At 35.4% G+C, this 27,674-nt stretch overlaps 2 protein-coding genes across 2 annotated transcripts; one reads left to right on the top strand and one right to left on the bottom strand.

The window, feature by feature from the left end:
- Window positions 1–4,022: 4,022 nt before the first annotated feature.
- Window positions 4,023–23,958, bottom strand: LOC138308305 (integrator complex subunit 6-like). The gene is made up of 19 exons (XM_069249299.1): window positions 23,818–23,958; window positions 23,644–23,721; window positions 21,242–21,391; window positions 20,621–20,710; window positions 19,840–20,023; window positions 18,977–19,108; window positions 17,847–17,885; window positions 17,415–17,635; window positions 16,744–16,896; window positions 15,194–15,326; window positions 12,885–12,979; window positions 12,257–12,367; window positions 11,713–11,792; window positions 11,017–11,270; window positions 10,145–10,278; window positions 9,118–9,229; window positions 8,581–8,709; window positions 7,880–8,167; window positions 4,023–7,061 (listed from the first exon to the last, which is right to left on the bottom strand). The coding sequence occupies exons 1-19, from the start codon at window positions 23,926–23,928 to the stop codon at window positions 6,853–6,855; spliced, it is 2,703 nt and encodes a 900-aa protein (XP_069105400.1). The 5' UTR covers window positions 23,929–23,958; the 3' UTR covers window positions 4,023–6,852.
- A 155-nt stretch (window positions 23,959–24,113) lies between these two features.
- LOC138308306 (leucine-rich repeat and immunoglobulin-like domain-containing nogo receptor-interacting protein 3) lies at window positions 24,114–27,416 on the top strand. The gene is made up of 2 exons (XM_069249300.1): window positions 24,114–24,373; window positions 25,723–27,416. The coding sequence occupies exon 2, from the start codon at window positions 25,723–25,725 to the stop codon at window positions 27,307–27,309; it is 1,587 nt and encodes a 528-aa protein (XP_069105401.1). The 5' UTR covers window positions 24,114–24,373; the 3' UTR covers window positions 27,310–27,416.
- The last annotated feature ends 258 nt before the right edge of the window (window positions 27,417–27,674 follow it).

The following is a 27,674-nucleotide window of genomic DNA, read 5'->3' as shown; positions in this document are numbered from 1 at the left end:
ACATTACTATTACATCAACTACGATGATAACAACATCCACCATCCTTATCGATGTACATCAAACTCGAACAACAACATCCCACCCAGTCACATTATACTGATGTAACATCAAACCTATCGATGACAGCCGAACAACACATCCCACCCAGTCACATTATACTGATGTAACATCAAACCTATCGATGACAGCGAACAACACATCCCACCCAGTCACATTATACTGATGTAACATCAAACCTATCGATGACACCGAACAACACATCCCACCCAGTCACATTATACTGATGTAACATCAAACCTATCGATGACACCGAACAACACATCCCACCCAGTCACATTATACTGATGTAACATCAAACCTATCGATGATACGAACAACACATCCCACCCAGTCACATTATACTGATGTAACATCAAACCTATCGATGACACCGAACAACACATCCCACCCAGTCACATTATACTGATGTAACATCAAACCTATCGATGACAGCAAACAACACATGCCACCCAGTCACATTATACTGATGTAACATCAAACCTATCGATGACAGCGAACAACACATCCCACCCAGTCACATTATACTGATGTAACATCAAACCTATCGATGACAGCGAACAACACATCCCACCCAGTCACATTATACTGATGTAACATCAAACCTATCGATGACAGCGAACAACAACATCCCCACCCAGTCACATTATACTGATGTAACATCAAACCTATCGATGACAGCGAACAACACATCCCACCCAGTCACATTATACTGATGTAACATCAAACCTATCGATGACACCGACAACACATCCCACCTAGTCACATTATACTTATGTAACATCAAACCTATCGATGACACGAACAACTCATGCCCACCCAGTCACATTATACTGATGTAACATCAAACCTATCGATGACAGCGAACAACACATCCCACCCAGTCACATTATACTGATGTAACATCAAACCTATCGATGAAGCGAACAACACACCACCCAGTCACATTATACGATGTAACATCAAACCTATCGATGACACGAACAACACATCCACCCAGTCACATTATACTGATGTAACATCAAACCTATCGATGACAGCGAACAACTCATCCCACCCCCCAGTCACATTATACTGATGTAACATCAAACCTATCGATGACAGCGAACAACACATCCCACCCAGTCACATTATACTGATGTAACATCAAACCTATCGATGACAGCGAACAACACATCCCACCCAGTCACATTATACTGATGTAACATCAAACCTATCGATGACAGCGAACAACACATCCACCCAGTCACATTATACTGATGTAACATCAAACCTATCGATGACAGCGAACAACACATCCCACCCAGTCACATTATACTGATGTAAACATCAAACCTATCGATGACCGAACAACACATCCCACCCAGTCACATTATACTGATGTAACATCAAACCTATCGATGACAGACGAACAACACATCCCACCCAGTCACATTATACTGATGTAACATCAAACCTATCGATGACAGCGAACAACACATCCCACCCAGTCACATTATAATGATGTAACATCAAACCTAAACTTCTCCAAGCTGCATTTGATAAAGTGCACGTCCTTGGTCCCTGTACATAATATAAATGTATATCATATACATGTATACAAATACAAATACCTTCTTTGGGCTGGATCGTTTTAGCATCTACAAACATGAAACTTGTAAAATGTTCTCCTTCATGAATACCCAGAGTAATTCGAAACAATTGATGATGTTGAGAAACAAACGTCCAAATCCAATACCAAGTGTATTCTATATAGAGTATTTTCAACTAGTCTACCGCCCCAATATCAAGGCGGAGAGTTAAAAACATAACATGTCATTACCATAAATATGCATATATCCTGAATCACTTATCCATGAAACATATGATCCTGCTTTTACATGAACTAATATAAAATCAGCAGCCCAAGTACTAATCGACTCCATTACGAATGCATTAAAGAAAATGTGCATGCATGATGGTCAGGTTTCGAAATTTCAAGTATCTTGACAGTTATTGACAGGTCGTTTAAAGATTATGGCATTATTTGACCCATTTGACCCTTGAACGAAGGCCAATGTCAGTCATCTGAACAGTCTTGATAGAAGGCTTCACCCCAGCATGCCACAGGCAGTGGGGCACGTACATTATCAATTGTCTTAATTGGCAATTATTAACAAGTCATTTAAAAACGTTGGCCTGTGGTAGCACATTATCATAGCATGTTACAGGCCAAATATCACGTCCCATAGTTTATATTATCATTTAAAGTTTTTGAGCTATTCCAATTTGACCCATGTGACTTCATTGACCTTGAATTAAGTCCAAGGTCACTCATTTGAACAGACTTGGTACCTCTAAATCCCAGCATGCTACAGGAGCAATATCAGTAACCTTGAACGTTCAGTTATTGAGAAGTTGTTGTTTGACTAAGTTTACACACTGCGGATGGCAACAAACGAAGTAGTATGACTCTCAAATATAAGAGTTATCTCAAATCTGGCCTCCATTTTGAATCCCATCCTCGATGCTCCTGCGGTTACTATCACTGTCGTGCTATATATCCCAGTCAATGGCCTACAGAGATTTATTTGATTCTTACATGTAACATCTATATCAAAGAACCAAACTGTCTGTTTCATTCATTGTAGCACACAGTGCCTTCAGTTTTTTCTGTCCTAGGGTGGTAATAAATTCAGACAGTCAGTGATATTAACTGCTGGAATATCCACTTGAACACACTAGACCTCAAGGTGCAGACAATGTTATACATTAATCTATGTAATTTTGTTTACAAAATGAACAAGAGATCCCAGAGGGATCTTGGCGCCAACCAAAGAATGATCTACATCAGACAATGGAAAGAGGGAACTTTTCTTTGCATTTCAAACTTTAGCTACATATTACTACATATGAAATTTGAGAAAGATCCTTTCAGTACTTTCTGAGAGATAGCGGTAACAAACTTTAACTATCAAAATCAAAGATGGCTGCCTGGTGACCATCTTGTTCACCGATCGGTTCCAAATGCAGAATGCATAACTAGGACCTAGGGGAACCTACACATGAAATTTGAGAAAGATCCCTTCAGCACTTTCTGAGAGATAGCTGTAACAAACTTTAACTATCCAAATCAGAGATGGCTGCCTGGCGGCCATCGTGCATCCCGATTGGTTCCAAAATGCAATATGCACAACTAGGACCTAGGGGAACATACATGTCAATTTTAAGACATATCCCTTCATTACTTTTTGAGAAATAGCGGTAACAAACTTTAATTGTCAAAATCCAAGATGGCCGCCTGTCGGCCATCTTGTTCACACGATCGGTTCCAAAATGCAGTATGCATAACTAGGGACCTAGGGAATTTGAGAAATATTCCTTCAGTACTTTCTGAGAAATAGCGGTAACAAACTTTAACTATCAAAATCAGAGATGGCTGCCGTCTTGTTGAACGATCAGTCCAAAATGCAATATGCACAACTAGGGCCCTAGGGGAACATACATGTGAAATTTAAGACAGATCCCCTCATTACTTTCTGAGAAATAGCGGTAACAAACTTCAATTGTCAAAATCCAAGATGGCTGCCTGTCGGCCATTTTGTTCACCGATTGGTATCAAAATGCAGTATGCATAACTAGGGACCTAGGGAAACCTGCACATGAAATCTGAGACAGATCCCTTCAATACTTTCTGAGAAATAGCGGTAACAAACTTAAACTATAATGTTAACGGATGGAAGATGGACGAAAAAGCGATTTGAATAGCCAACCATCTAATAATGGTGGGCTAAAAATGTCATGGAGCATATTTAATTAGTGAAAGTATATGTATGCATTTGTCAAGCATTTTTTTTTCAAACCCTATGCTAAGATACGGTATAACCATCTATCCTGTTGAATTTTTGCTGAAAAAACTTTTATGCCTGACAACAAAAAACACTGTACATGTGAAAACAACAACAAAAAGATGATCTTTGAAAATTTTATTTTCATACTATAAATAGCTGAAACAACATTATATATTAAACAGTGAAAAATGTATGTATACCTGAAGATAGTAAAATTTTCAACAGCAGACCGAAAGGGCCCATGTCGCTCACCTGGACGGTTTACACAACATAAGAAAGAACTTCTACTCTTCGTAAATAAAACCAATAGAATCAAATTATCAGCACTTTCTGCACGGACTGATCTGATCATCTTATCTTTCGCCAAACTTGAGTAATTTTTCTATCTATTTAAACCAGAAATTTTACACGAAACTTGATACTAATATAAGGTCTTTGATTGCTGTATAAAACAAGCACTGAAGTCGATTTTCGGTAAGACAGATATTACTTGACAAGGAAGAAAGTTAAATTTTACAAAAGGGCCAACATGAGAAGAAAATTAAATTATCTTTTTAAAAAAAAAAAACCAAACATTTTCGCAACATTGTAATTCAAAGCTTCTTTTTCAAATGAATCTAGAAATTCCTCAATAGAATCCAGAAAAAGATCTGTCATTTTAAGGCCTGTCTATTGAAATCAAGGCTATTTATATAGGTTATCAATCTATCAAAGCCAAGTTTACATTTGATATTTTTAGCACAATGATGTTTCGGATTAAATTTTGATTATTTATTGTTCAAAACAAGACATTCAAAATTTACTTTCATAGTGTTAAACAATCCAAGAAGCACCCATCCCCCTTTAGAGGCCTGTATTTCACTATCATGAATTAAATATACAAATATCAAGACTGAAACTATGAAAACTGTATGTGTAATTACCAGTACTTTAAAAGTACATGTAATTCAGTTATGACCAAATCTTATCCAATATTTCTATTCAGAACAGGAAGCACAAAATTACTAAAACATTTCCTTTGCTTTTACCTTAATTTCTTTTCTTCAGCACCTTCCAAAGCCAAGAAAAGTAACATTAATATGTTTACTTTTCTGGTTTATTCTGTACATATGTATTAGCATAATACAGAGTTATCTGCCCTTGTGGGTAGGTATTGATTGTGATGATATGTGTTTGCGAGAGCATCATCATATATTTCGGCGAAAACGACGTGAAATGCGCACACAAAATATTCTCGCACCTCGGACAGGGAAATCTCACATGATACCCAGTGCTAGATTTTTCTATCTCGTCCGATCTGCCTGGTACCTTTACGCGATTTTTGGTGGAATTTTACGCCATTTATGTAACAGTCCGCGCAATGTGACGTCATACTCTCGAATCGATGACGTCACACCCTTCAGACAATCAATATTATTAGAAATATGTACATTCAGCATTTACCATGCATTGTTTGGTTGTTGTTTTTAATGATAAAAATAGTATGTACCGATTGATCAGCTTTTTTCTATGATAAACCGAACTATAGTTTTACGCGGAATGACTGAAATCGAAGCGCAGATGAAATGGTCAATCGGCTTTGAACCAGGAGGCCCAAGACGGGATAATTTTACTCTGAATGCGTTTATAGATGGTTTTATTATATCTTAGAGGTGCGAGAAAAAAAATCTATTACCTTTAAGTGATCAAGATCGGGTTATCTCAGTCTCGGGCTAAGATTTTGTAACATCCCAACCTCGACTAACGCCTCGGTTGGGATTATGTTACAAAATCTTAGCCCTCGACTGAGATAACCCGATCTCGATCACTTACAGGTAACATATTTTATTAATGACGCAACAATTGATACCTACCCACAAAAGAGCTAACTCTGTAATATGCAAAGAGGGAATAGTAAAAAGTTTTCTTTTTGTAATTTTGCAAACTGATTGATGACCTGTGTGTATCAGATCAAATTGTTTATTTTGTTTTATGTCCAGATTTTGTTACAACAAACTACATGTTGACAGACGACAAAAAGCTGCACCATTGCATATTGACAGTCAATTAGTTCAGGTGGGTTATTAATGAACAATTGTTCAAAGGACATAAATTTCCAAATTTTACTTAACCATTGTAATTTAGTGTTGAATTTTTGTGATTTTGCTGCTTTTTAAAAATATTCATTTTCAATTGTATGTAGGTCATGTCACTGGTGTTTAACTTAACATTTCATTTCACATAGAAATAAATTGACAGTTAAACTTACTTAAATTTTCACAATGAAATGAATAACACTGCAGTTTTCACAATGAAATTAATTGCACTGCAGCTATACGGTGACTTATGAAAGTAACTGTGAAATGAGCGACATTGCATCATGAAGAGTAATGAAATGACATCAGTCTTTGGTGAAATCAATGGAGGAGGAACATTTAAATGAACATGAAAGTAATATCACAGACACAAATGCAGACCTCTGGTGGGTAGCAAATCTTTGATCGGTTCTAGATGTTGTTCTGTTGGGGAACGATCCTCGCACAATTTGGTGGGATGATATCACAATTTGCATAATTCACCCTCCACCTTGATTTGGTAGAAAAATTATGCAAAAGACACATAGAATAAAATTTACTAGAAGTTTCTAGATTGAGTCTTGATATGAGCCACATAAAATCACTAGAGATTCAGAATTGATCATCAAAACTGGCAGTCAAACACAAACTGCTTGTTTCTTTTCTTGAAAATACCATCTTTTTCCTTTTTGCTCTCCATAAATAGCTATTTGAATCGAAACATATTTCAAATAAATTTGTTCATATTAATTCCATTTGGAGTTTTCACAACTGAAATACACAGACCAGAATATGAACACAAAATTTCAGAGGTTTGTTTTGCCATGTTTCATCCGTAGAGAATCACTTGGAAGGTTTTGGTGGGTAGCTCTCTGGAGGATAACAGTTTGTTCCCCATTAAGATTTACCATCATCTGCTCGAGTTCCACTGTCCCGTCGAGATGGAAGAACGTTTCCGACTTTCTGATTGGACCATTGATTTACAATACTGTTCTAACATTTGAATGAGCACCTTTTTCTTAAAGCGTCCTGCTTCTCGTATCACATCGCGCACAAAAGCACTTTTCATGTCCAAACTTCCCTGTACAGTATTTAGGTGATTGAATAATGCATCGTAATCTGAAAAAGAAAACATTTGAATGAAAAAATCTGCAACCGTTCGTCAAACACATAGTTTGTACAGAAATTTGGAAAAAAAATTCAAGGACTTTTTAAGGACTTTTCAAGACATTTTTGTCATTTTCAAGGACCTATTGAATTTTAGCTTAAATCAATACAAAAATCAAATGTTCTGTTGGCTGCAACTTTTGAAACAATTACTGAATTGATCATTTACTATTACTGATGATTAGGAATGAAGAAAAAGTTCATAAATGAAGTTCATGCAGGGATGTGTCCAATAGAAGAATACAGTCTGGATTTCAGGTCAATTTGTCCATCAAATTTCATGTTAATTTTACGCTATAATAAGAATGAGGAATGAAAATGGAATTTTTTTTTTCCTGAGGACTTTTCAAGGCTGTTTGTTGAATTTCAAGGACTTTTCAAGGCCAAACTCTTTATTTATGGAGTTTCAAGGCCAACACATAAATTCAAGGACTTTCAAGGTCAACACATAAATTCAAGGACTTTTCAAGGTCTGTGCTCACCATAAAACACCTTTCTGATTACCGTATAACCAATTATTATTGCATGTCAAAGATTTTGCTATTTGGACCTAATTCTTGAAAATTAAAATTGTAGAATACAAATTTCATTATATGGGTTCATGGGATGGTGGAGGAAAGCCAGAGTGCCCAAAGAAAAAATAGTACTTGGCAACTCCATGCACCGGTTTCAAACTGGCAACTCTGGTGTGAAGGGCTCGCTGTAATATGCTGTAACACCTTATCACTCAGCCACAGTTATATAAATCAGAATCTGACGAGAGTACTTACTGCGTCCCGGCCGTTTGATTTCTTTGAACAATGTGTGACGTAGTCTTGTGTTGTGTGACCACATTAGGGCTTCCTTCTTGCTGTTAATTTCGTGTCCATGGGAACGATTCCGAACACTTTCAACCTCGGAAACATTGTTTTTTAGAGCACTAGGAGAAGTCACATGATTGACACTAGCTTCAGTCACATGATTTGTTGTCGGTTTCTCTTTTTCTTGTTCTACATCGGCTATCACAAGTGGAGATTCATCCTCCGACATATTTCCGTCTTCTGAGGTTACAGATTCAGCTGTAAAAGGAAAGTATTGTCTTTTATACATCAATTGACTACCATATTTTGATCTGAATAAAAGACAAGGGTTTCAAAATAAATGCATTCAGGAAATTTCTCACATGCAGGAGTAAAATGAAGATAAGGTTTGTACAACAAAGACAGTGTAAAGGATGACAAATTAAGAGTTGTCTCCCTTGGACCGTCCAGTTGCCTTCGGTGTCCCTCCATTTTAAGACAGACAGGTCACTAATCAAACCTGGCTGGGGTAAGGTGGAGGTCACTACTGGGGTCAATATCAAAACCGGTTAAAGGTCAAAATCAGAAAATCAAGCTAACATACATGAGTGACAAACTTCCTTATCTGGGAATCTCTGGAAGAAATTGGGATGTTCACACTGGATAGACAGTATTATTGGTACGATACTCACTTTCCATACTCTCCGTGTCCGACACACAACTTTCCGTATCGGATACAGAGGGTGCAGGAGAGGCTGGAGGTGTCGCCCCTGGTAATGGTGAAATGGGTCGACGGTATTTCAGGTCTCTAGGTAACGGACCTGAAAACAATGATGTTAATTGCATCAATATTGCACACTTGTGTCATATAACTTCATTTGCTTGAAATTAACATAGCCAGATAAATAGTTGTGTGAAAACTCCAGCCATTGATTTGAATTAAAAAAGAATTGGGCAGAGTGGTTAATGTATCAATATATCTCTTATGATAATCTGGAACTCAAGTTGGAAGGAAAGTTTGTCAGTATGATAATCTGGACCTCAAAGTGGAAGGAAAGTTGGTCAGTATGATAATCTGGACCTCAAGTTGGAAGGAAAGTTTGTCAGTATGATTATCTGGACCTCAAGTTGGAAGGAAAGTTGGTCAATACTGAACCTAAGTATTTTGTTATCTTTCCAGTTCAAGAAAAAAGCTTTTGAGATGTTAATTCAAGAAAATGTTTAGCTACCAGCTTTCCGTCGTTTTGGTCCTGGAGATGATGACGGACTCTCATGGTGTCTTTTTTTCACTGGCTGCTGACCAAAATTAGCTTCATCTGCCTCATCTACCATGTTGAAATTCTGTCAAATATGAAAATGATATCATCAAAATCTATTCTTACATCTTGTTGGTAATGTGACTTTTTTCTATGTCCTATAAAAGTACTATTACACATGTATAACATGGGCGAGAATAAGAGACAATGGAGTTGTCTCCCTTGGATCGCCCATGCCAACATTCAGTGTCCCTCTAGTTTAAGACAAGCAGGTCACCAGCAAACCTGATTGGGGTAAGGTAGAGGTTACAACTGCGGATAAAGGTCATTGGTGAGGTCAGAGGTCAAGTCATAATCACAACTAACATAATAGTTCATGACGAGATTATGTATTATTGAATCAGTATATTTTACATATATATCACTACATCAGATTAACATACTGTACACATGGATATTTTCGCAAGTGCTAAATTTCTTGATTTGTATGTATGCAACTTTCGCGTTTTTTTTTTGTGATAGATACACTTTTAGACATTAAACAACAAAGTTCATACATATACAAAATATTCTGTTTGGGAGAAATTTTGTAGATCGAGCGACCTTCGCGTAATAAGCGTAAATTTCTCCCTCGCAAAAATTTCAAAGTTTATAGTACCATATTCGACCCAAAAAGCACCAAGGGCACTTAAAAATAAGGGGACACTAATAGAAACAAATTTAGACTAGCCTTTCACAAAATTAATGCAGAAAATAAGCCATATATCATTTTGCAAAAGAAATAAACAAAGAAACCTTTTTTCATATTTTCTGTCAACATTTAGTTGGAGGTAAGAGAAAGTGAGGTCTAAAATTTTGAGAGGGACAATTAAAGGGATGCTTATTGGGTCAAATACAGTATATAATTATGCATTCATATGATAAGATTTGTCATGATCCTCAAATTACAACAAAAATTGTTATTAATTGACAACCAAACACAATAGTATTATAAGTGTACCTTGACTTTAAATGGATTTCCAAACATGTGGACCCGTGATGGTTGATTTTCCAGTTCCCGTAATAACGGTGGTTGTTTTTTCAGGTAATCCTGGTAATTACCCATCTGTTGTATTGGAACATTATGCATTTGATCTGGGAATAAAAATAAGGATAGCAAAGTTTGATAACAACTGATATTTTAAAAAATGAGCACATCACCTGAAAACATACACTTCTGTGGTGAGCACTGACCAGGAATCAAACCCAGGCCACAGGATCATGAAACAATCTAGTCCAAAACTGTCTTAAGTTTAGACTTCGCCAATCAAAGATTATGATACAAAAAGTTGTATTATTTTTGATTGGTTAAATCTAAACTAAAGTCCGAGATTTTTTAATGATCCTAGAGCCAGGTCTCCAATGTGATAAATCAATACCTCTATCTATGGTATTAAACAAAACCAACTTGCACATGTTCTTTTCACACTTACAATAGAAACATGGTCAACAAGAATTTAATGAAAATTTAAACCAGCCCTTACTTTCACTCATGATATGTTTCAAACACAAATCAACAGAACTATGTTTGTACGACAAGGATGGTGGACAAAAAGACCCTAAAAGTTGTCTCCCTTGAACCATCCTGTCATATCGGTGTTCCTCCATTTTAAGACAGACAGGTCACTTATCAAACCTGCCTGGGGTAAGGTGGAGGCCACAGCCGGGTCAAAGGTCAAGTATCTATAGGTCGGGCTATTTTCTCAAATCATTCAACTTATTTTGGTCCAAAACTTCAGATTTCTAGAACGATCAAATAAATTCTTGCTGCCTTATTAACAGACAGTTTTGCAGGTGAAAATGGAAATAAAAACATTTTAAGTGTCAACTTACCATGATCTACAAGTTTTGTGTTACTGTAGGATTTCTGTAAAAAGTTCATTTTCATACGAGAGATTTGGTCGAGTAAGCGCGACCGGGGAATGTCATAAGGGTTACGGTAGTATTGAGGGAGAATGCTGGGATCGGACACCGCCATAGTAAATGTGTTAAAGTCTGTCAACTCCTGTTTCAAACTTTGAATATTTCCACCAACGTTTTGAAGTAATTGGTTGAAATCTTTTCTTTGTAATATTGATGTCTTGGTCCTGTAAACAAAAATACACAAACTTATTTCTAAATTCTACAAAAAACAACAACATTTTACAGATGTTACTGATCATGCTTTAAACAATATCATGACATTTTCAAACTTAAACCTAAATTAACTTTCGACAAACATGAGGTAATCACAAGATAAAAGAAAAGAATCTCATGATTATCTTACTCTCACAGATTCTACATTGAAAGAAGAATTAAGACATGACCAGCAATTCAAATAATATGGCCGAGGTGGTCAAGTGGCTAAGATGGTCCAAGTTATGACCAAAAGCACTACACCTTTGGGTCTCGGGTTTGATTCCTATGTGGGGAATTTGCCAGGAACTAATTTCAATGACCCTGACATTTAATATGAAATTAAAACAATTGAATCATATCAAAATATTGCACATCGGGGCTAGCTAAAAGTTTATAAGTCTAAAATCTTACCGTGAATCCACCTTGATTCCATCATTGAGGGGGACTTTCTGACCTACTGACGCTATCAACCGATCCATCTCTACCTTGGCCTGCAGAAATCAAATTTAACAGTTTAGAATTATCTCCCAACAAGACTTATGACCTTTAACAATTTTGTTCTTTGGGCGGGGAATTTACAGGAATGAACAACAAGTCAATATGTTATATGTTTATAACCATGTATCAATGATATACTTTTCAAGTGTAAAATAGAAGTATTTTTTTACAGTATTATTGAGTAGCATATTATTAAGCAAGATGCTGACAGACAGTCTCATTCATTTGATATGTTCAATTTATTCAACCCATTACCCAAATATTACAATATTTCTATTGTGCATGGTATAATGTAAAATAAATTTTAATTTGTAAGTAAGTTTTTCTCCTGATGTGATATTGGTCATTTTTTTTTTACTCAAGTCCGTTTGGATTTAAGTTTGTTTCGAAAAACCAGTGCTAGAACAACACAATGAAACACGCTTTACTGTTTTATAATAACTAGATAATACTTTACCTGATTTTTAAGTTTTTTCAGGTACGTAATGACTGTGTAGCTGAGATTGTTGTCCATCGTGTCAGGTACAAGATTAGGAGCTCCCATCCGTGCCAGAGCCCGCCGTAATGGCTGGAATTAAAATGATTAAATAACGAATGCAATTCACATTCAAAATCCAGAGCAGGATTCAGAGTATGCTTACATTGAACATCCTTGAAGAACACACATTCTGTGACAAATTCATGTCTGCTTCAGTCATGTCCTTACATAGTACAATGCATTCAAAACACTGCTATGTATAATTTTTCTTAAATAAAATGGAATTCATGGAGCTATATTGCATATTACAGAGTTATCTTCCTTATGGACAGGTACCAATTGTGACATCATTACTTTGTAAGCAAAGATAATGTTCCACTCATAGAAACACAATGTAAGGGCAAATAATGTAATATGCAAATACAGAATACAGATTGGACATATCAGTGTAGCTTTACCCATATTTATTTTGTAAAGAAGATGCATGAATTTAAAAGTTCTAAAATCTTCTATGGGCCCAATAAAAAATTTAACTTGATAATAAAATGGTTTGAAAATCACAAAAGACTTTTTCAACTATGTATTCAGCAGTAACCACAAGACTTACCCCAGCATAATACGGTGGCATAGTTTTAATGTATGCTTCAAACTGCTGTCTCCATTTGGGGCATATCTTCAGCTTATGTACCTTAAACAGTTCATCTGCAAAGACAAATAATAATACCATATTTTCAAACAATGTACTGACAAGATATCAAAATGTAGTAATCTAAAGACGTCAACTGGAACTGCATCTACAATGTAAGACTATTTGGTACAGAAATCAAAACAAACTGAAATAATTCAATCATTGGCTGAACAGGGATGCATGTTCATTGAAGTTTATTCAAAGAACCCTTTACATTTATTTACAATTTTGCTACACTTTTTTGCTATCAAATCGCCAAACATAAAATTTGATTCTTCATATCTTCTCATGCTAAAGCAGCATAGTTCAATACTTAAAAAGCTTTTCATACATTTGTCAGACAGTATATTACTGTATAGTTGTTTAATTTCGGAAGGGGAACATTTTGTGATCTCTTACACACTCATTTCAGGCAGAAATTTTCACACATTTGTCAATATCTAAAAGTCATATTTATATAAGCATTAGGCCAAAAAAAATAATATGTCAGTTTAGGGTTACCTGATGGACACTAATTCTTTACCCCCGACCCTAATTTTTTTCCTAACTTCTAAACTAGTCTGGATTTCAATCTCAGATTCCGGTTCCAGCCATTATTTAAGAGTGAAAGACACTAAAAAAATATAAAAAAATCCTCCTGACATACCGGCCCTATTTTTTTCCCCAATGTAACCCTAAACAGACATTTCTTTTTGGCCTTAGTACAAAAGGTGAAATATAGATAATCCATGAAAGAGATGAAAAAATACTTATATTTTTATATGAAAGCATTTTTTCTAAAACAATGATCTTCTCTTAGTTCATGTTCCATATTCTTAATATCTTTCTTTAGCCAAAGTCTAATAAGTCGGGACATAATAGATTCACATTCAGCGTTCTTATCAAAGACTTGGACCATTTATTTTTCAATAAAATCAATACTTATTCGTTTATCATAGTAAAACTTTCCATGATCAGATCTCTTTACAATGATTAAGAATTGTAATAAAAACTTAGAGATCAAATAAAATGATAAAATTTAACTTCTAAAAAGAAACATGGCAGAAACAATACAAATGTTTACATTAAACAGTTAATGTCAAGCAGGACATTTGGTTAATGTAAAACAATACTTGTTATTGCTTTTAGTTCATGTAATTAACATATTCTTTGTTATGAGACTGAACGGCCTCACTTGATTGGTTGACGTCTCCCGCCGACTGTCCCATGAGAAGGCTTCCCGCCGTCACATGACTAGCATGGCATCGGAGGAAGCGTCTCCCCCATAATGTCAGATCGAGGCTGCATCGAGAAGACAAAGCCATGGCTTTAGAACAGAGTTACTGCCCCTTACACCTAAATATACCTTAAGGAGGATGACTATATAGTTATATCATAAGTTCTTAACACCAAATAGTGTGTATAGCAAACATTTTACCACTATGTTATTCTTATTTCAGGAATCTTGAGCAAGCCCTCAAACCCCTTCAATCCATTCCATAATATCATTTAACTGGTTTTTCTTTTTCTTTTTGGGTTTCAAAAGTAAATTAGATAAAATTGCCCATCACCCTGGTCCACTAACACAACCATTTCTAATCTTTCTCTATTCGATTACTATTTACATTCTAGCCCCTTTTGCTATTTACCAATGGCTTCTATTTTTAAATTTTTTTTCTTTTGATATCTTTAATATTTTTTGCAATCAATTATCTACACTCCCCCATTTTGTTCTATTTCGCTCTTGACAATTTGCTTCCCCTTTTTTCCTTTTATTTTGCTTTTTACACATTATCTCATTCTCCCTGAAAATTCCTGATGAACTTTCCCAACCTTCAAGTGGGTCTTCAGGGGGAATGAGATAAACCCACTGGCTGTGTTCTCGATTTTTAAACTCTGACCCCTCCCTCCTATTCTTTTATTACAGAGTTATCTACTCCTGTGTGTAGGTATTGATCGTGACATCATGTGTTGCGAGTGTAACATCATACGATGGAAGTTTCACTCATAAAATAATGAAGTCACAATAGATAACAAACAGCAAAGGTAGGTAACTCTCTAATATGCAAAGGTAGGTATTGATCGTGATGCAAGTTTTTTGTCAGTGTTGTGCATACAATGCCAGATTCACTCACAAAATATTGACATCACTATAAATATCTACCTGCAAGGGGAGGTAACAATGTTATATGCAAAGACGGAATATTTTTTTATTGTCTTTCCTCCTAATTAATTTCCAGACTACTTACCTAGGAGAGGCAGCAACACTGGGTAGTTATAGGGCATGATGAAGAGGTTAACACAGGATAGAGCACTGCTGGCCTTCAGGTAACCAAATGGATGGCCTGTGTCACTGTACTTAGCACTATTACTGATGAACACCTACAATAATCATCAAAATGGATTTCAATCATGGTTGGATTAAAATCTAAATCCTTTTCTGGCATAATGATTTTATTCTCTAGTTTGAAAATCGGGGCCTTGAACCTTTGAATTTGAATTCATAGATAATGAATTTGTGAGTCTTATAAGCATTTATAACCATTTTTCTCAAAGGAAATAATTTTCTTTATATATATATATATATACATATGATTCTTTTCTAATGTCTATATTTTATCTATTCATACTGGGCTCATGCTAGCTTTCCAATTTGCTTAGCAAAAATTGCGAAAATAAGTTTGTACTCTTTAGCAAATTAGAATTTCATTTAGCAAATTGTGCATTTGCAGCATTTCTTAATGAAAAAAAAATTAATCACTTAGAAACACTAAATAATGTATTGTAATGCATCAATTGAAAAGCACATAACATACAAAACCCGATCATTCATGAGACCACACTCCATCGTGCGTTTCTTGACATTTCTTATACATGTTCTATATTTCTTTATATGTTACCGTAACTGATTAACTTATCGACTGTTTTAGACTTACTATGAAAGTAACACGACTGAAAAAAAGAGGGTATACAACCAAAGCATGTAAAGAAAAAGTAGTCGATAATCGACAGGGAAGAAAAAGGATTGAAATGAAGTTGTGCATAAAAATATTGCTGATGTTGGAGCTCGTGTCAACATGATTGTATATTGGTCGAATGAAGAAAAAATTTCGAATTTTTTTGCGAATTAGGTTGAATTCATTTTTGCAATTAGCCAGATAGATTCAATAATAACGAAAATGCGAATGGGTAGCGTGAGCCCAGACATAAACTATAAATCTGAAGTCTTCAATTGGGAAATTAAGCTGTGGAAATGGAGCCTTACATCAGCCCCAAATAGAACTATGGCCCTGTTCTCTCCAAACATTTCGTGCAGTAAATAATTATGCAATTATTTAAAGATGCTCCACTGCCGACAAATTGTATTTTTTCACTATCAAAAACAGAAGCAGACGATTTAGTACTTTTCTTCAGTTACAAAAGTTACTTACTTTACACCATTACCACCGTTAAAAAGTTTGAGCTTCTAATTTTACTTCAAGTTAAAAATACGAAAAATAATTAATTGCATCCCGAAAAAATTCTGTGGCACTTTATCCTATTTGGAATGGAGTACTGATTGCACATGCACCAAAGGCGAAATAAATTATTTTATATTTTTTTTTTTTTTTTTAATTAGGATATATATACACGATTAAACATCAATTATTGTTCAAATGAAGAATATCATTTATGCTTTTTCTGCGGTGGAACATCTTTAAACTAAAGTAAATTGTAAAAAGAACTGACTTTTGAACAGAAGAACATAACATCTCAAGATGTACTATGGAGGCATTAAGACATGCAAACATAATCTCACCTGCCAACAAGAGTTAGGGAGTCTACGTTCCAGGATAAACTGTGTCAGTGGAGAAGGTTCCAGCTCATACTTATCAAACGGCAGGTTCTCGATTACCATTGGTTCACAATCTGTACAGCAGAACTTGATCACTGGCTGAGCTGATCGTGGAGGCTGCAATATAGAAATACATTTGGAACATAGTCACATGATATCAATACATGTGTGGAAATCAAGACAAAATCGAGCATTACTAAACAGGGCAAGAAATATCCCAGGTCCGTGGGCTGAGAGCAGTAAAATACGCTTCGGGGAAGTGAAAATTGGTGTAAAATTGCCGCGTTTTAATGCTAAGTACCCTGTTTAGGGTAATATTAATTTCGGGCAAGTGGTTCTCAAAATAAGTTTCTTGCCCTGCTAAACAATGAAGAACCGTAAGTAGAAAAATTTCAAACCTTTGAAACAAGCATAACCTACAAAATTTGCTGCAAAGTTCTTTTGGAACAGGACTTCATTGAGAATAAATGACTTGAATTTCCTGTCCCTTTAAGAGAGGTAACTACATAGATTAACTTTCCTGAAAAGTGTCCGGAAACAATCTAAAACATATAGAATATCAAAATCAAACCTGTGCCCAATCCTTTTATATTATTTGAGATACACAAACTAAATTATCAATAATTAATACCTACCAAGGTAGCACTTCCAATATCTGGCCAGTAGGCCTCTGGGATCGGCCAATGACCAACAGAATAGCCTTTCTGTGCTGAGCGGGGAACATAGATGAGCTTCCTACAATTCTGCCACTGGTTGTTACCAGGGAACTGTTGCTGTTGTTGTTGTATCTGTTGTAACACAGCTTTCTTGTCCTCCTCCATGTCCTGTCGTATGGGTTTGTTCACATCTTGGTTCTCTAAAAGTAGAAGTAGACAAAATTTTGTGTATAAACTTTCAAATCTACAAAAGTACAATGGATGCATCACAGTTATGTATCAAAATGTCTGTTTAAACTCAATAAGAATTGGATTGGAATTTTTATGACCGGACAACAAAATTCTGTATTATTTTAAATGTTTTATAGATATCATTTGTCAATTTTAGTACACTAACATGACCATGCTTACCTTTTGAATTTCCATTGCTGTCAACAATTTCCATTTTTCCTGCAATAATCAGATATATTCTAATATACTGAATAATCAACCAACGTTTCAATTGAAAACAAGCTCTTACTGTAATATTAGCTACGCATCCAAACTACAACTAAATCATACACGAGAGGCAAGCTACACAGTACAATATACTAGCTACTCAGTAGATGTAGCAAGGTGGAGAATTTGTACTGAAGTACAAAGGCATAAAGGTCATCAGAATACAATCTAATTAAAATTAGATTTTTAATTCCGCTCCACTACGATGCTCTTTAATACACTCCAATAAATGATTTACATCTTCGGGAGAATTAGCCACACCAAAGATTTCATAGGTCAATTCGAATTGGAATTGTATGATCTTGTATTGGAACTGTAATGTAAAGCATCGTAGTGGAGCAGAGTTAAGTCCTATTTTAATTAGATTGGTTAGAAGAATGGAATGTTGTCAAATCCTTTAATAAGAGTAATAATAAGGATTTGTTTTTTAATTAGATTACATCATACTTAAAGGGACAATTCACTCAGGCTAATTCTTTTACATAACCAAGAAGCAAAATATGGCATAAATGTATTGTTCTACATTTCTTATGAAACATATCACATAAAAAATTTGAAAATTCCACGTCATTGTTTAGTATTTTAATTAATATCGTTGAAATATCAAATCGTTGATCAATACGATTAAGCAGGTACAATATGGACGCTTTACCCATACCCGAGCCAAAGTCACGCACGTTAAACAAATAAATTACATAACCACTGAGAATGTGATAAAATGATTTTAGGCAAGACAATTCACCTAATTAGGTAAACACACTACTGTCAGAGCGATTTGAGCAGTTCTAGACAAAAGTTGCATTACTCTACGAGCAAGGGACAGGGTTCGGCTTACAAGAAGTTCGACCACAATGTGTAATGGCGGACAGCGAGCGAGTTTGAACATCTACACACATGTCACCACCATGGGCTTTTCAGGCATATCACATTAAAACCGACTGATCTAATTTCCATTAGAACTGGTTTTTATCGATATAAGTACAAATTTTAATGTTCTCTTAGACTGAATTGTCCCTTTAAAAAATACAGGTACTTCTACATACCTTCCATGAGTATTGGTGTAGGCTCAGGTCCAATCTTCTCAAAATTGATAACCACCCCGCTCTGGACTTTCTGGACCAAACTGTCTAACGTAGCGTGTAACATCTTCTGTGTGTACACGGCATACGACCGTCCTAAAGGGATAATGACATCATGAGTAATTCGTAATAAAGAATTAGTCAGAGAAATAATTAGGAATCTGAATTCAACTTAAAACTAAGAGTAAATATACACATATTTCAGTTTATACAACTTGATCTAGTTCGTTTTGGCAAAGCTTCATCTAAACAAATTATCACACATCATTCTAACTAAAAGTATTGCATCTGACATGGCAATACAATAAATGCTCTGGCCCCCGAGATCATGAAACAGTTTTAGACTTAATTTTTTACTCAGCCAATCAAATTGACGTAACGTTTTGTAACATCATCTGTGATTGGTTAAGTCTAAACTTAAGACTGTTTTAGAGTCAAGATTTTTTCATGATCTTGGGACCTGTACTTGCATATTATTGTACGTCTTTAAGGGAGGTAATGATTATGACGTCGTGTCTATCCTAGTGTCACATGACAGTTTTAGAGAACATTTATTTATTGTTCACAAACACATGACATTTAATCTTTTCCTACAACCATGAGTAGATAACTCTGTACTATGCATGGTTTGGTTTGGTGATTGGTTTTATGTCCTATGAACAGCCAGGGTCATTCAAGGACATGCCAGGTTGGAGAAAAACTGCAGTTCTCATAGATAAACCACCAACCGGCAACTGGGTCAGTACCTGGCAACCGCCCTACAAGATATTCAAACTTCATGTAAATAGAGGATTCATGCTAACAAATTGTAGAGAGTCTTTCCTCACCTCCAGTCACCTCACACATGGCATCAAGAGGATGGTTTTCTGCTGAAGGGATGTACATATTCCCACTGTCCATTGGAACACTACCGGGAATCTTCAGCACCAAACCAAAGATACGTTGGTCCCACCTAAATGGTTCCTTTGTCAGCTCTGAACCAGGCACAGTAGACAACATGGGCAGATTGAGCTATAGAAAATAAAAATACTCGAATAAATAATGTAAATTAAACATGGTGTCATCATAAGCTGAAACAAAATTTTCTTGACTAAATTCAATTGGACAATACCTTATGTAAATGGGATTGCTCCTTGCAAAAAAAATAAAATAAAAATAAAATAGAACTGTCACCAGAGTGAACAACTGATCCCCCAGCTGCACAAATTTAGTAATAACTCCTTTAATAGGAGACATTATAGAACCCTAAATAGTTTACACAACTTTTACTTTACTTAAGGAAGAGTTCCCTACACAAAGTTATGCCTACAGACAGACAGAGGGACAGCCAGCTTCCAGTATGCCCCCCTCCTTAACTTCGCTGCATGGGGATTTATGATTTTTCCCTTAGAGGGGGTATTTTTTTCATCCTAAGTACAATTTCTTTTAATGAATACCTCATTTTCCTAAATTGATTTACTTAATTATATAATTGAGTATATTTACTTGTGTCCAATTTCTTTTACATAATATTGGGTGGGTTGGGGGGGTTTGGCTGTCAAATGTCTTTCTAAATTAAATGACACGAGTTATTCTAGAGAATTTTGACAAGCTTCTTTTGTAGATTACCTCTGGTTGTACTCCATTTGCTGTGGTTAGTTTACCACCATCTGTAATCACTATGATGACCGCTGGCTCAAGGTAGAATGGACAACGTCCCTGTAGATAAAGAAAGCAACATATTCACATGTAGATATCAAGAAAGTAATGCATATAGTTCCAAGGCTTTATTTGGAAATTAGGTGTGACTGACACAATACCAGGCAGTAAGCTTAATAAAGTTCGAAAAGGTACTGGCATGTTGATCACAAAATTAGATACCGTATTCGACCCAATAAGCGCCCAGGGCGCTTAAAAAATTTATAAAAATGAAAAGGTGCTCATAAGTCAAAATTATTGCAAATTTATACTGTTTTATGTAATTTTGGTCCTTATTTATTAGGCCTGGGCAATTGAAATTGAGGCCCCAAAAAGGGGGAGGGGAGCTTATAGGGACATGGGCGCTTATTGGGTCGAATACGGTACCCATAATTGAATTTTTAATTGGATTAGAGTTTAGTTGCAAATTGTATTTTCAATTTTCATTGTACGTATATTTTTTTCGAGAAAACAGATGTATTTATAAATATGGTATTGTTTTCTTGAATTCAGATTTTTTGTCTTTTTTGGAAAAATAAGTAGCTTACTTACCTGACCATAGGTATCGATGCCACTTTGCATGCGGTTGATGTTGAGCAGATCGAATGCATGCTTCAGAGAGGGGCCTAGTGATGAGAGACCTACAGCTGTCAGGTTCTTCAACTCATTAATAAATGTAGCGTGACTTTCCTTCCAACCCGCCTAAAATAAAAACATTCAGCATAATTATAGTCATAATGCAATACGTTATGTCAGCCATTTAGTCTTTCAATGGGTGTGGATCATCAATGTTTTTGCAAAGAAAATTTAAATAATAATATATACCAGTATGACCCAAAATGAGCCCAGGCTACTAAAAATTGAAAGAGCACTTATAGTATTTGCCCCAATAAGCGTCCCTGTCCTTATAAGCAGTACCCCTCCCCCTTTTTGAGGTATCAATTTCATTTACATTTTCAGAAATACAGACTGAAGCTATGAAAACTGTAAAGATTTCTTTATATAATTTATTTTGTAAATTGATTAATGGCTTACAGACTATGCAATAATTTTGTGAAATGTTTTCCCTTGTTTTTCTTCTTTTTAACTGCCCTGGGTGCTTATTGGTCACACTAGTTAATTTTAAATACAGTTGCAAGAGAAATAAATAAGGGAAGAAAGAAAAGAACTGTGTGCATATTAGTAATTAATATTATCAATATGCATGATTTCATAAAGCCTTAAAGGGACAATTCATTCTACGAGAACATTAAAATTTGTATATATATCAGAAAACCCCCAGTTCTAATGGAAATTAGATCAGTCGGTTTTACTGTGATATGTCAGAAAATCCCATGGTGGTGATATGCGTGTGAAATGTTCAAACTCACTCGCTGTCCGCCATTACACATTGTGGTCGAATATCTTGTATGCCGAACCCAGTCCCTTGCTCGTAGAGTAATGCTACTTTTGTCTAGAACTGCTCAAATCGCTCTGACAGAAGTGTGTTTACCTTATTAGGTGAATTGTTTTGCCTAAAAAATCATTATATCACCTCCACAGTGGTTATGTAGTTCATTTGTTTAACGTGCGTGACTTTGGCTCGGGTATGGGTACAGCGTACATATTGTACCTGCTTAATCGTATTGATCAACGATTTGTAATTACAACGGTATCAATTAAAATACTAAATAATGACGTGGAGTTTGTCAATATCTTATGTTATATGTTTCATAAGAAATGTAGAACAATACATTTATGCCATATTTTGCTTCTTGGTTATGTAAAAGAATTAGCCTGAGTGAATTGTCCCTTTAAATCACAGGCATGCAAACTGGAGGCCTTGAAAAGGAGAAGGGACACTCATAGGATTGGGGTACTTTTTTTTTTTTTTTTTTTTTTGTGGGGCGGGTGGTTGGGGTGGGGTAATACAACTAGTGATAAAAGGCCTTGTTATCTGGTCTTCAAATTTGCAGTTTGCAGGGAGGGTCGACATTGGCAACAATGCATTTCCAAACTGATGATACTGGATTTTTAATATCAAGTACAACTGCACATGTATGCCTAATGTAACAAACCCTTTGCTGTCTGTGAGTGCAATTTAACAAAATATAGCACAGGATGTTTTGGCACTTATAAATTAATAATCACTATCGCTTGAATAATCATCAATAAATTTTGCTGTCTGAATATTCTTTTCTAAACCAATGTTGTTTTTACCTTTATATGCATTTATTTATATAAATAATTATAAGTTGATAACTAAATAATAACTTGATGTAATAAATGTACTTTGCTGATAGCGGCCTCGACGAAAGCATAGGTGTACTGAATCTTTGTGGAGTTTAGGATTTTTTTCCCACTCCTACACCGACTTGTAGACCTACCACACATTTTTTTCTTGGCAATGTTTCGTCAATCTAGGTTTTATTTGATCCTTGATTCAGGTAGAAGAAATATGTTTTTTTTACAAATAGAAGAACTTTTTTTTTTCAGTTTCCAATTAATTTATTTATATGGCTAAATACTTGCATACAAATAAAAATAAAAGTTGCTCTAGTCTCACTTTCTATAACATCTTTTGCAAACTTATTTATTTCATGAGCATATGTTTCAAATGAATTCAGAAAATATCCAAGACAAAAAAATAAAGAAAAAATATCCAAGATTTTGCAGATCACCCCCAGCATTATCAGCCTGCAGCTGCTGCTTATGATTACCCTTGATGAGCCCCCATTATTTATGTAAATTAGCTCCGGGTTGCCTGGTATTTACCCACAATGCATCATAAACCTCAGATCAAGGAGAAAATGGCGGTGTGTGGAAGGAAGTCTACAGCTCGTCAAACTTATTGTTTTATTCAACGAAAGTTAAGTTAGAGCGGTTCATAAAACGGCAGCTCGTTTATTTGAAGTTCGCTCCACCTAAACGACACGAACCCGTTGACACCACACACCGGATTAACTTCCATTTACCTTTATATTAGACGGCGGGTCCTCTAACGTCAGCAGCATGTATCTATCCCATCTGCTGTTCGGATCTCGGGACCTGATCTAAACAAAAAATTACGGAAATTAAAATAAAGAATACGCGATTGTTGCATATTGATATATAATTGGCAAAAATCCGACTTCATCTGCGTCATTTACCTTCATGAAAGATTCTACGGAAGCTTTCGAAATGTCAATCAAAGATGTCCCCAAATATGTACGCTGATTCATCGACGCACTAGTGTCGACTAGAAAGAGAATTATCGTCATTTTCTAGAATGATAAACAAGGAATCATTCGTGATGTTATCGTTGACAAACGACCCGTATTAACGGTCGCACGGCCATCACACCGTCCGCTCCCGACAAAGACGCACCGCAGAGTGCTGCCTTTCGAAGCAGCTAGCACGCCACGATAACTCATCACGTGACATTCTCGCCATTAACGATTTCATTGGCCAGCGAAGGGGATCTGTGGGAGTAACCATTTAATATTAAATTTCCGACAAACTCGAATATCTGAAATCAAAGTAATTTAATGACTGCATTCAAGGAAGTAATACTTTAAAATTCATTTATTGATTTTATCAATATCCACACACTGACTATTTTGTAAAGGTAAAGTGAAAATAATATTTAATCCAATAAAAAATATGACTTCTCCCGAAATATGGCCTACAAGTTATTGTTGACAGACTGCCACGGACTCTAAAAAGGTTTGTTGATTCACTGATAATGAAACACACGAAAGGTTTAGCTTCAAAAAACTCATATGACGTTAAATTCGGGATATTTTCTCTCGCTGACCTTTTACAGTTGTCTCAATAATCCTTTTGTGTCGGTAATGAAATACCCGGATGATTGAACTCCCAAAATAATATTACCACGTGGGTTGATGTTTATTGTTTATGTATGAAGCACGTGTTTATAATATTCTCATAGAATAAACTTTACGTATCTAACACAACCACCCATATCTTCTCGTAATCATTTTATATATGCATCTGTATGTCGAATGCAAACTTATTTGTTACTGGTCAAGATATTGAACATTACAGCTGTCATCATCTGTACTTGGACGTCAGCTATGTTGTCTTTTACTTTAATAAAGGGAGACAACTATATATTACTGAAATATATTACATTGTATTACAGATGATAAAAAGAAATATTGATAGTCGGTGGGATGCTAGAACTATCACCTTGCTTTTAGTAACTTAAATCTGAAATTTCACTGATCATAATCAAGGACGTAGATATCTCACTTATATCCTTGTCATAATTAATTAAATTTTTTGGCTTTGTCAGTAGTCCGAGATACTCTGGCCCTGACACCAGACTTGGACATTATGACAGATAGATGTCTGGTCTGACGTGATATATCAAAAGGTGGAACTTGCAAACACCATTTTGTATCGGGCAAGGTCATCTCCAATTCAGACTGACCTAGATAAGCCCCACTTACCTTGGTCTTTTCAACAAATAAATAATTTATCTACCTAAATATAGCAATATGTCGAGATTAAGAGGCGATTTGTATACTATGCGAAAATGGTGACGACGAGGAGGAAGACTTAAAGTTGCGTAAAGGAAACTACTGTATTGATATAATATAATGTGCATGCATGATAAAATGGATTGCTGTGGGTAGATAAATTATTAATTTTTTGAAAAGACCAAGTTAAAGTGACGCTTCTCGGTGGTAATCGGAGATGACCTGGCTCGATACCAAACGGTGTCCAGTCGGCAATTTCCACCTTTTGATATAGCACTGCTCTGGCCCTTCACCAGACATCTGTCTGTCAAAATGTCTAAGCCTGGTGTCGCCTGGTGTCAGGGCCAGAGTATCTCGAGATATTTTGTCGGATATCCCTTATTTCTCATATTTTAATATGTTTCTACTCAAAAAATATATATGGCATTGTAATTACTGCCAGAAACTCTACACACTACCACACTACATATATATATATATATATATATATATATATACTGTACATGTACTAGATTAAATGCATAAAATATTTGGATAAGAGTTTTCTTAATTCCTGACTAATTTTTTCAGATGCAGAAATCCTCCCCTGGCATCAGACTTGCCTTTCTCGCAGCAGCACTAGCGATACACATGCTCCAGGTGCTGTCGAGAATACATTATGTTGAGTCAACAGATCAGGACCAAAAATGTCCTATTTCATGTCAATGTTCAGAAGGTGAATATGGAGCTTTCGAAATAGACTGTTCGAATCAATGGTTGACAACATTTCCTGATACGGTACCAGCTATCACAACCAAGTTAAACATCAGTGGTAACAGGATTACAAATCTAGAAAGACGAACAGGAGGAAATACACTATATGCCAATATTACAGTTTTGGATTTAAGTAATAATTCTCTTGTTGAGATTAGTACAGATTTTTGGAGAGCCTTTCCTAATCTGAAGTATTTATATTTAAAGAAAAACAGATTAAAGTATATTCCGAAGTATTTACCTGAAACATTGATGGTGCTTCATGCCAATAAGAATTTGATCAAAAGTCTGTGTCTTATTGGGAAGAGCTTACAAGAACTCTATCTCAGTGATAATGTCATTGATCTAAGTAACTTAGGCACTGGAAGCAACCAAGTAAAAACAACTTGCAACACATCTGAACTCTCAAACCTTGAAATCTTAGACCTTGCAAGGAATGGAATAACACAGATAAATAATCAAATATTCAGAAGATTTCCTAAGCTCAAACATGTATCCCTCTCAAACAATCAGATATCTGATGCATCTTTCATAAAGGAATTGAATTTCATTGAAGTCTTAGATCTAGGTAATAATTCAATTTCAGAAATTACAAAAAATGTTTTTGAAAACTTGCATAGCATGAGGTATTTATCACTGGCATATAATAACATTGTAAATTTCCCCAAACATTTCCCATCTCTTGAATGGTTGGACATATCGTTTAACGCTATAAGGCATTTGAGAGAGGAAGCAGATAAAAATGAGCTTTACCCACATGATGTGATTTTATTAGGAGGTAATCCTTTTCACTGTGACTGCCATTTACAGTGGGTGAAAGATTTGTATGATTTACGCTCTTACTTATTGAAATATATAGATGTAAACATGGACAAATATCTACCACTTTGTGCATCGCCGACACATTTAGCAGGAAAGTCGTGGGACATCCTTAGCTCTGATCAGTTTGTTTGCTCTGCTGAACTACCAAGTTCTTTAAAAGAAGATTCACACCAGACAGATCATTCATGGTATCCGGAACTGCATGTGAATTTTGTGGGACAGACTTACATCAAAATAGGTTGGACACCAATGAATTTGGATTCAGAATCCAAATCAAAGGAGATAATCCTAGCATACAGAAAATTTGGTAAAGAGAATATGTGGACATTAGTGGTAGTCAGTGGAAATGTTGGTGTTTACACTATAAGACAGTTATTTCCGGACACTGCATATGTCATCTGTGTGAAGGGAGATATGGTAGGGAGTCAGGACTGTGTGGAGATGGTTACTCACGGTCAATCATGGCTACAACGAAATGTGTTGGTTGGTTGGGCGACTGCTTTGATATTTATTTCTATTTCTGTCGTATTGTCCATCTACTTGTGTTTCTTCAGAAGTAATATTCAAAAGAAAGAACAATAGACAGAAGATTTATATATTATATTAAAATATTTTCTTACACTTTACATGATTTGTCGATCTGAAGTACATTTATTTTCTAATTTAAAAATAAAGAGAAATTATCTTGAAGAAAACATTGTTAAATTAGTTTTTTTTTGAATAGATTTATATAATAAGTTCATTAAATCAAAAATAATAACATACTTTTGCAAGACATTTTTTGGGTTTAAAACGAGGTATCTATAGCTTGGTTTTTATGTATGATGTGATAATTAAGATCAACCCTATGTTTAGTACAACCATAGTGACTAAACTTATGTAAATCAAAGGACTCTGTATCTGTATTTTAGGTAAGTTTTCGCACAAACTAAATTTACATTTTTTTG

Source organism: Argopecten irradians, chromosome 14 (genome assembly GCF_041381155.1).
Source record: "Argopecten irradians isolate NY chromosome 14, Ai_NY, whole genome shotgun sequence".
Classification (NCBI taxonomy): domain Eukaryota; kingdom Metazoa; phylum Mollusca; class Bivalvia; order Pectinida; family Pectinidae; genus Argopecten; species Argopecten irradians.
The sequence above is the reverse complement of the archived record's forward strand: the minus strand, read 5'-3'. Positions and strand labels throughout refer to the sequence as shown.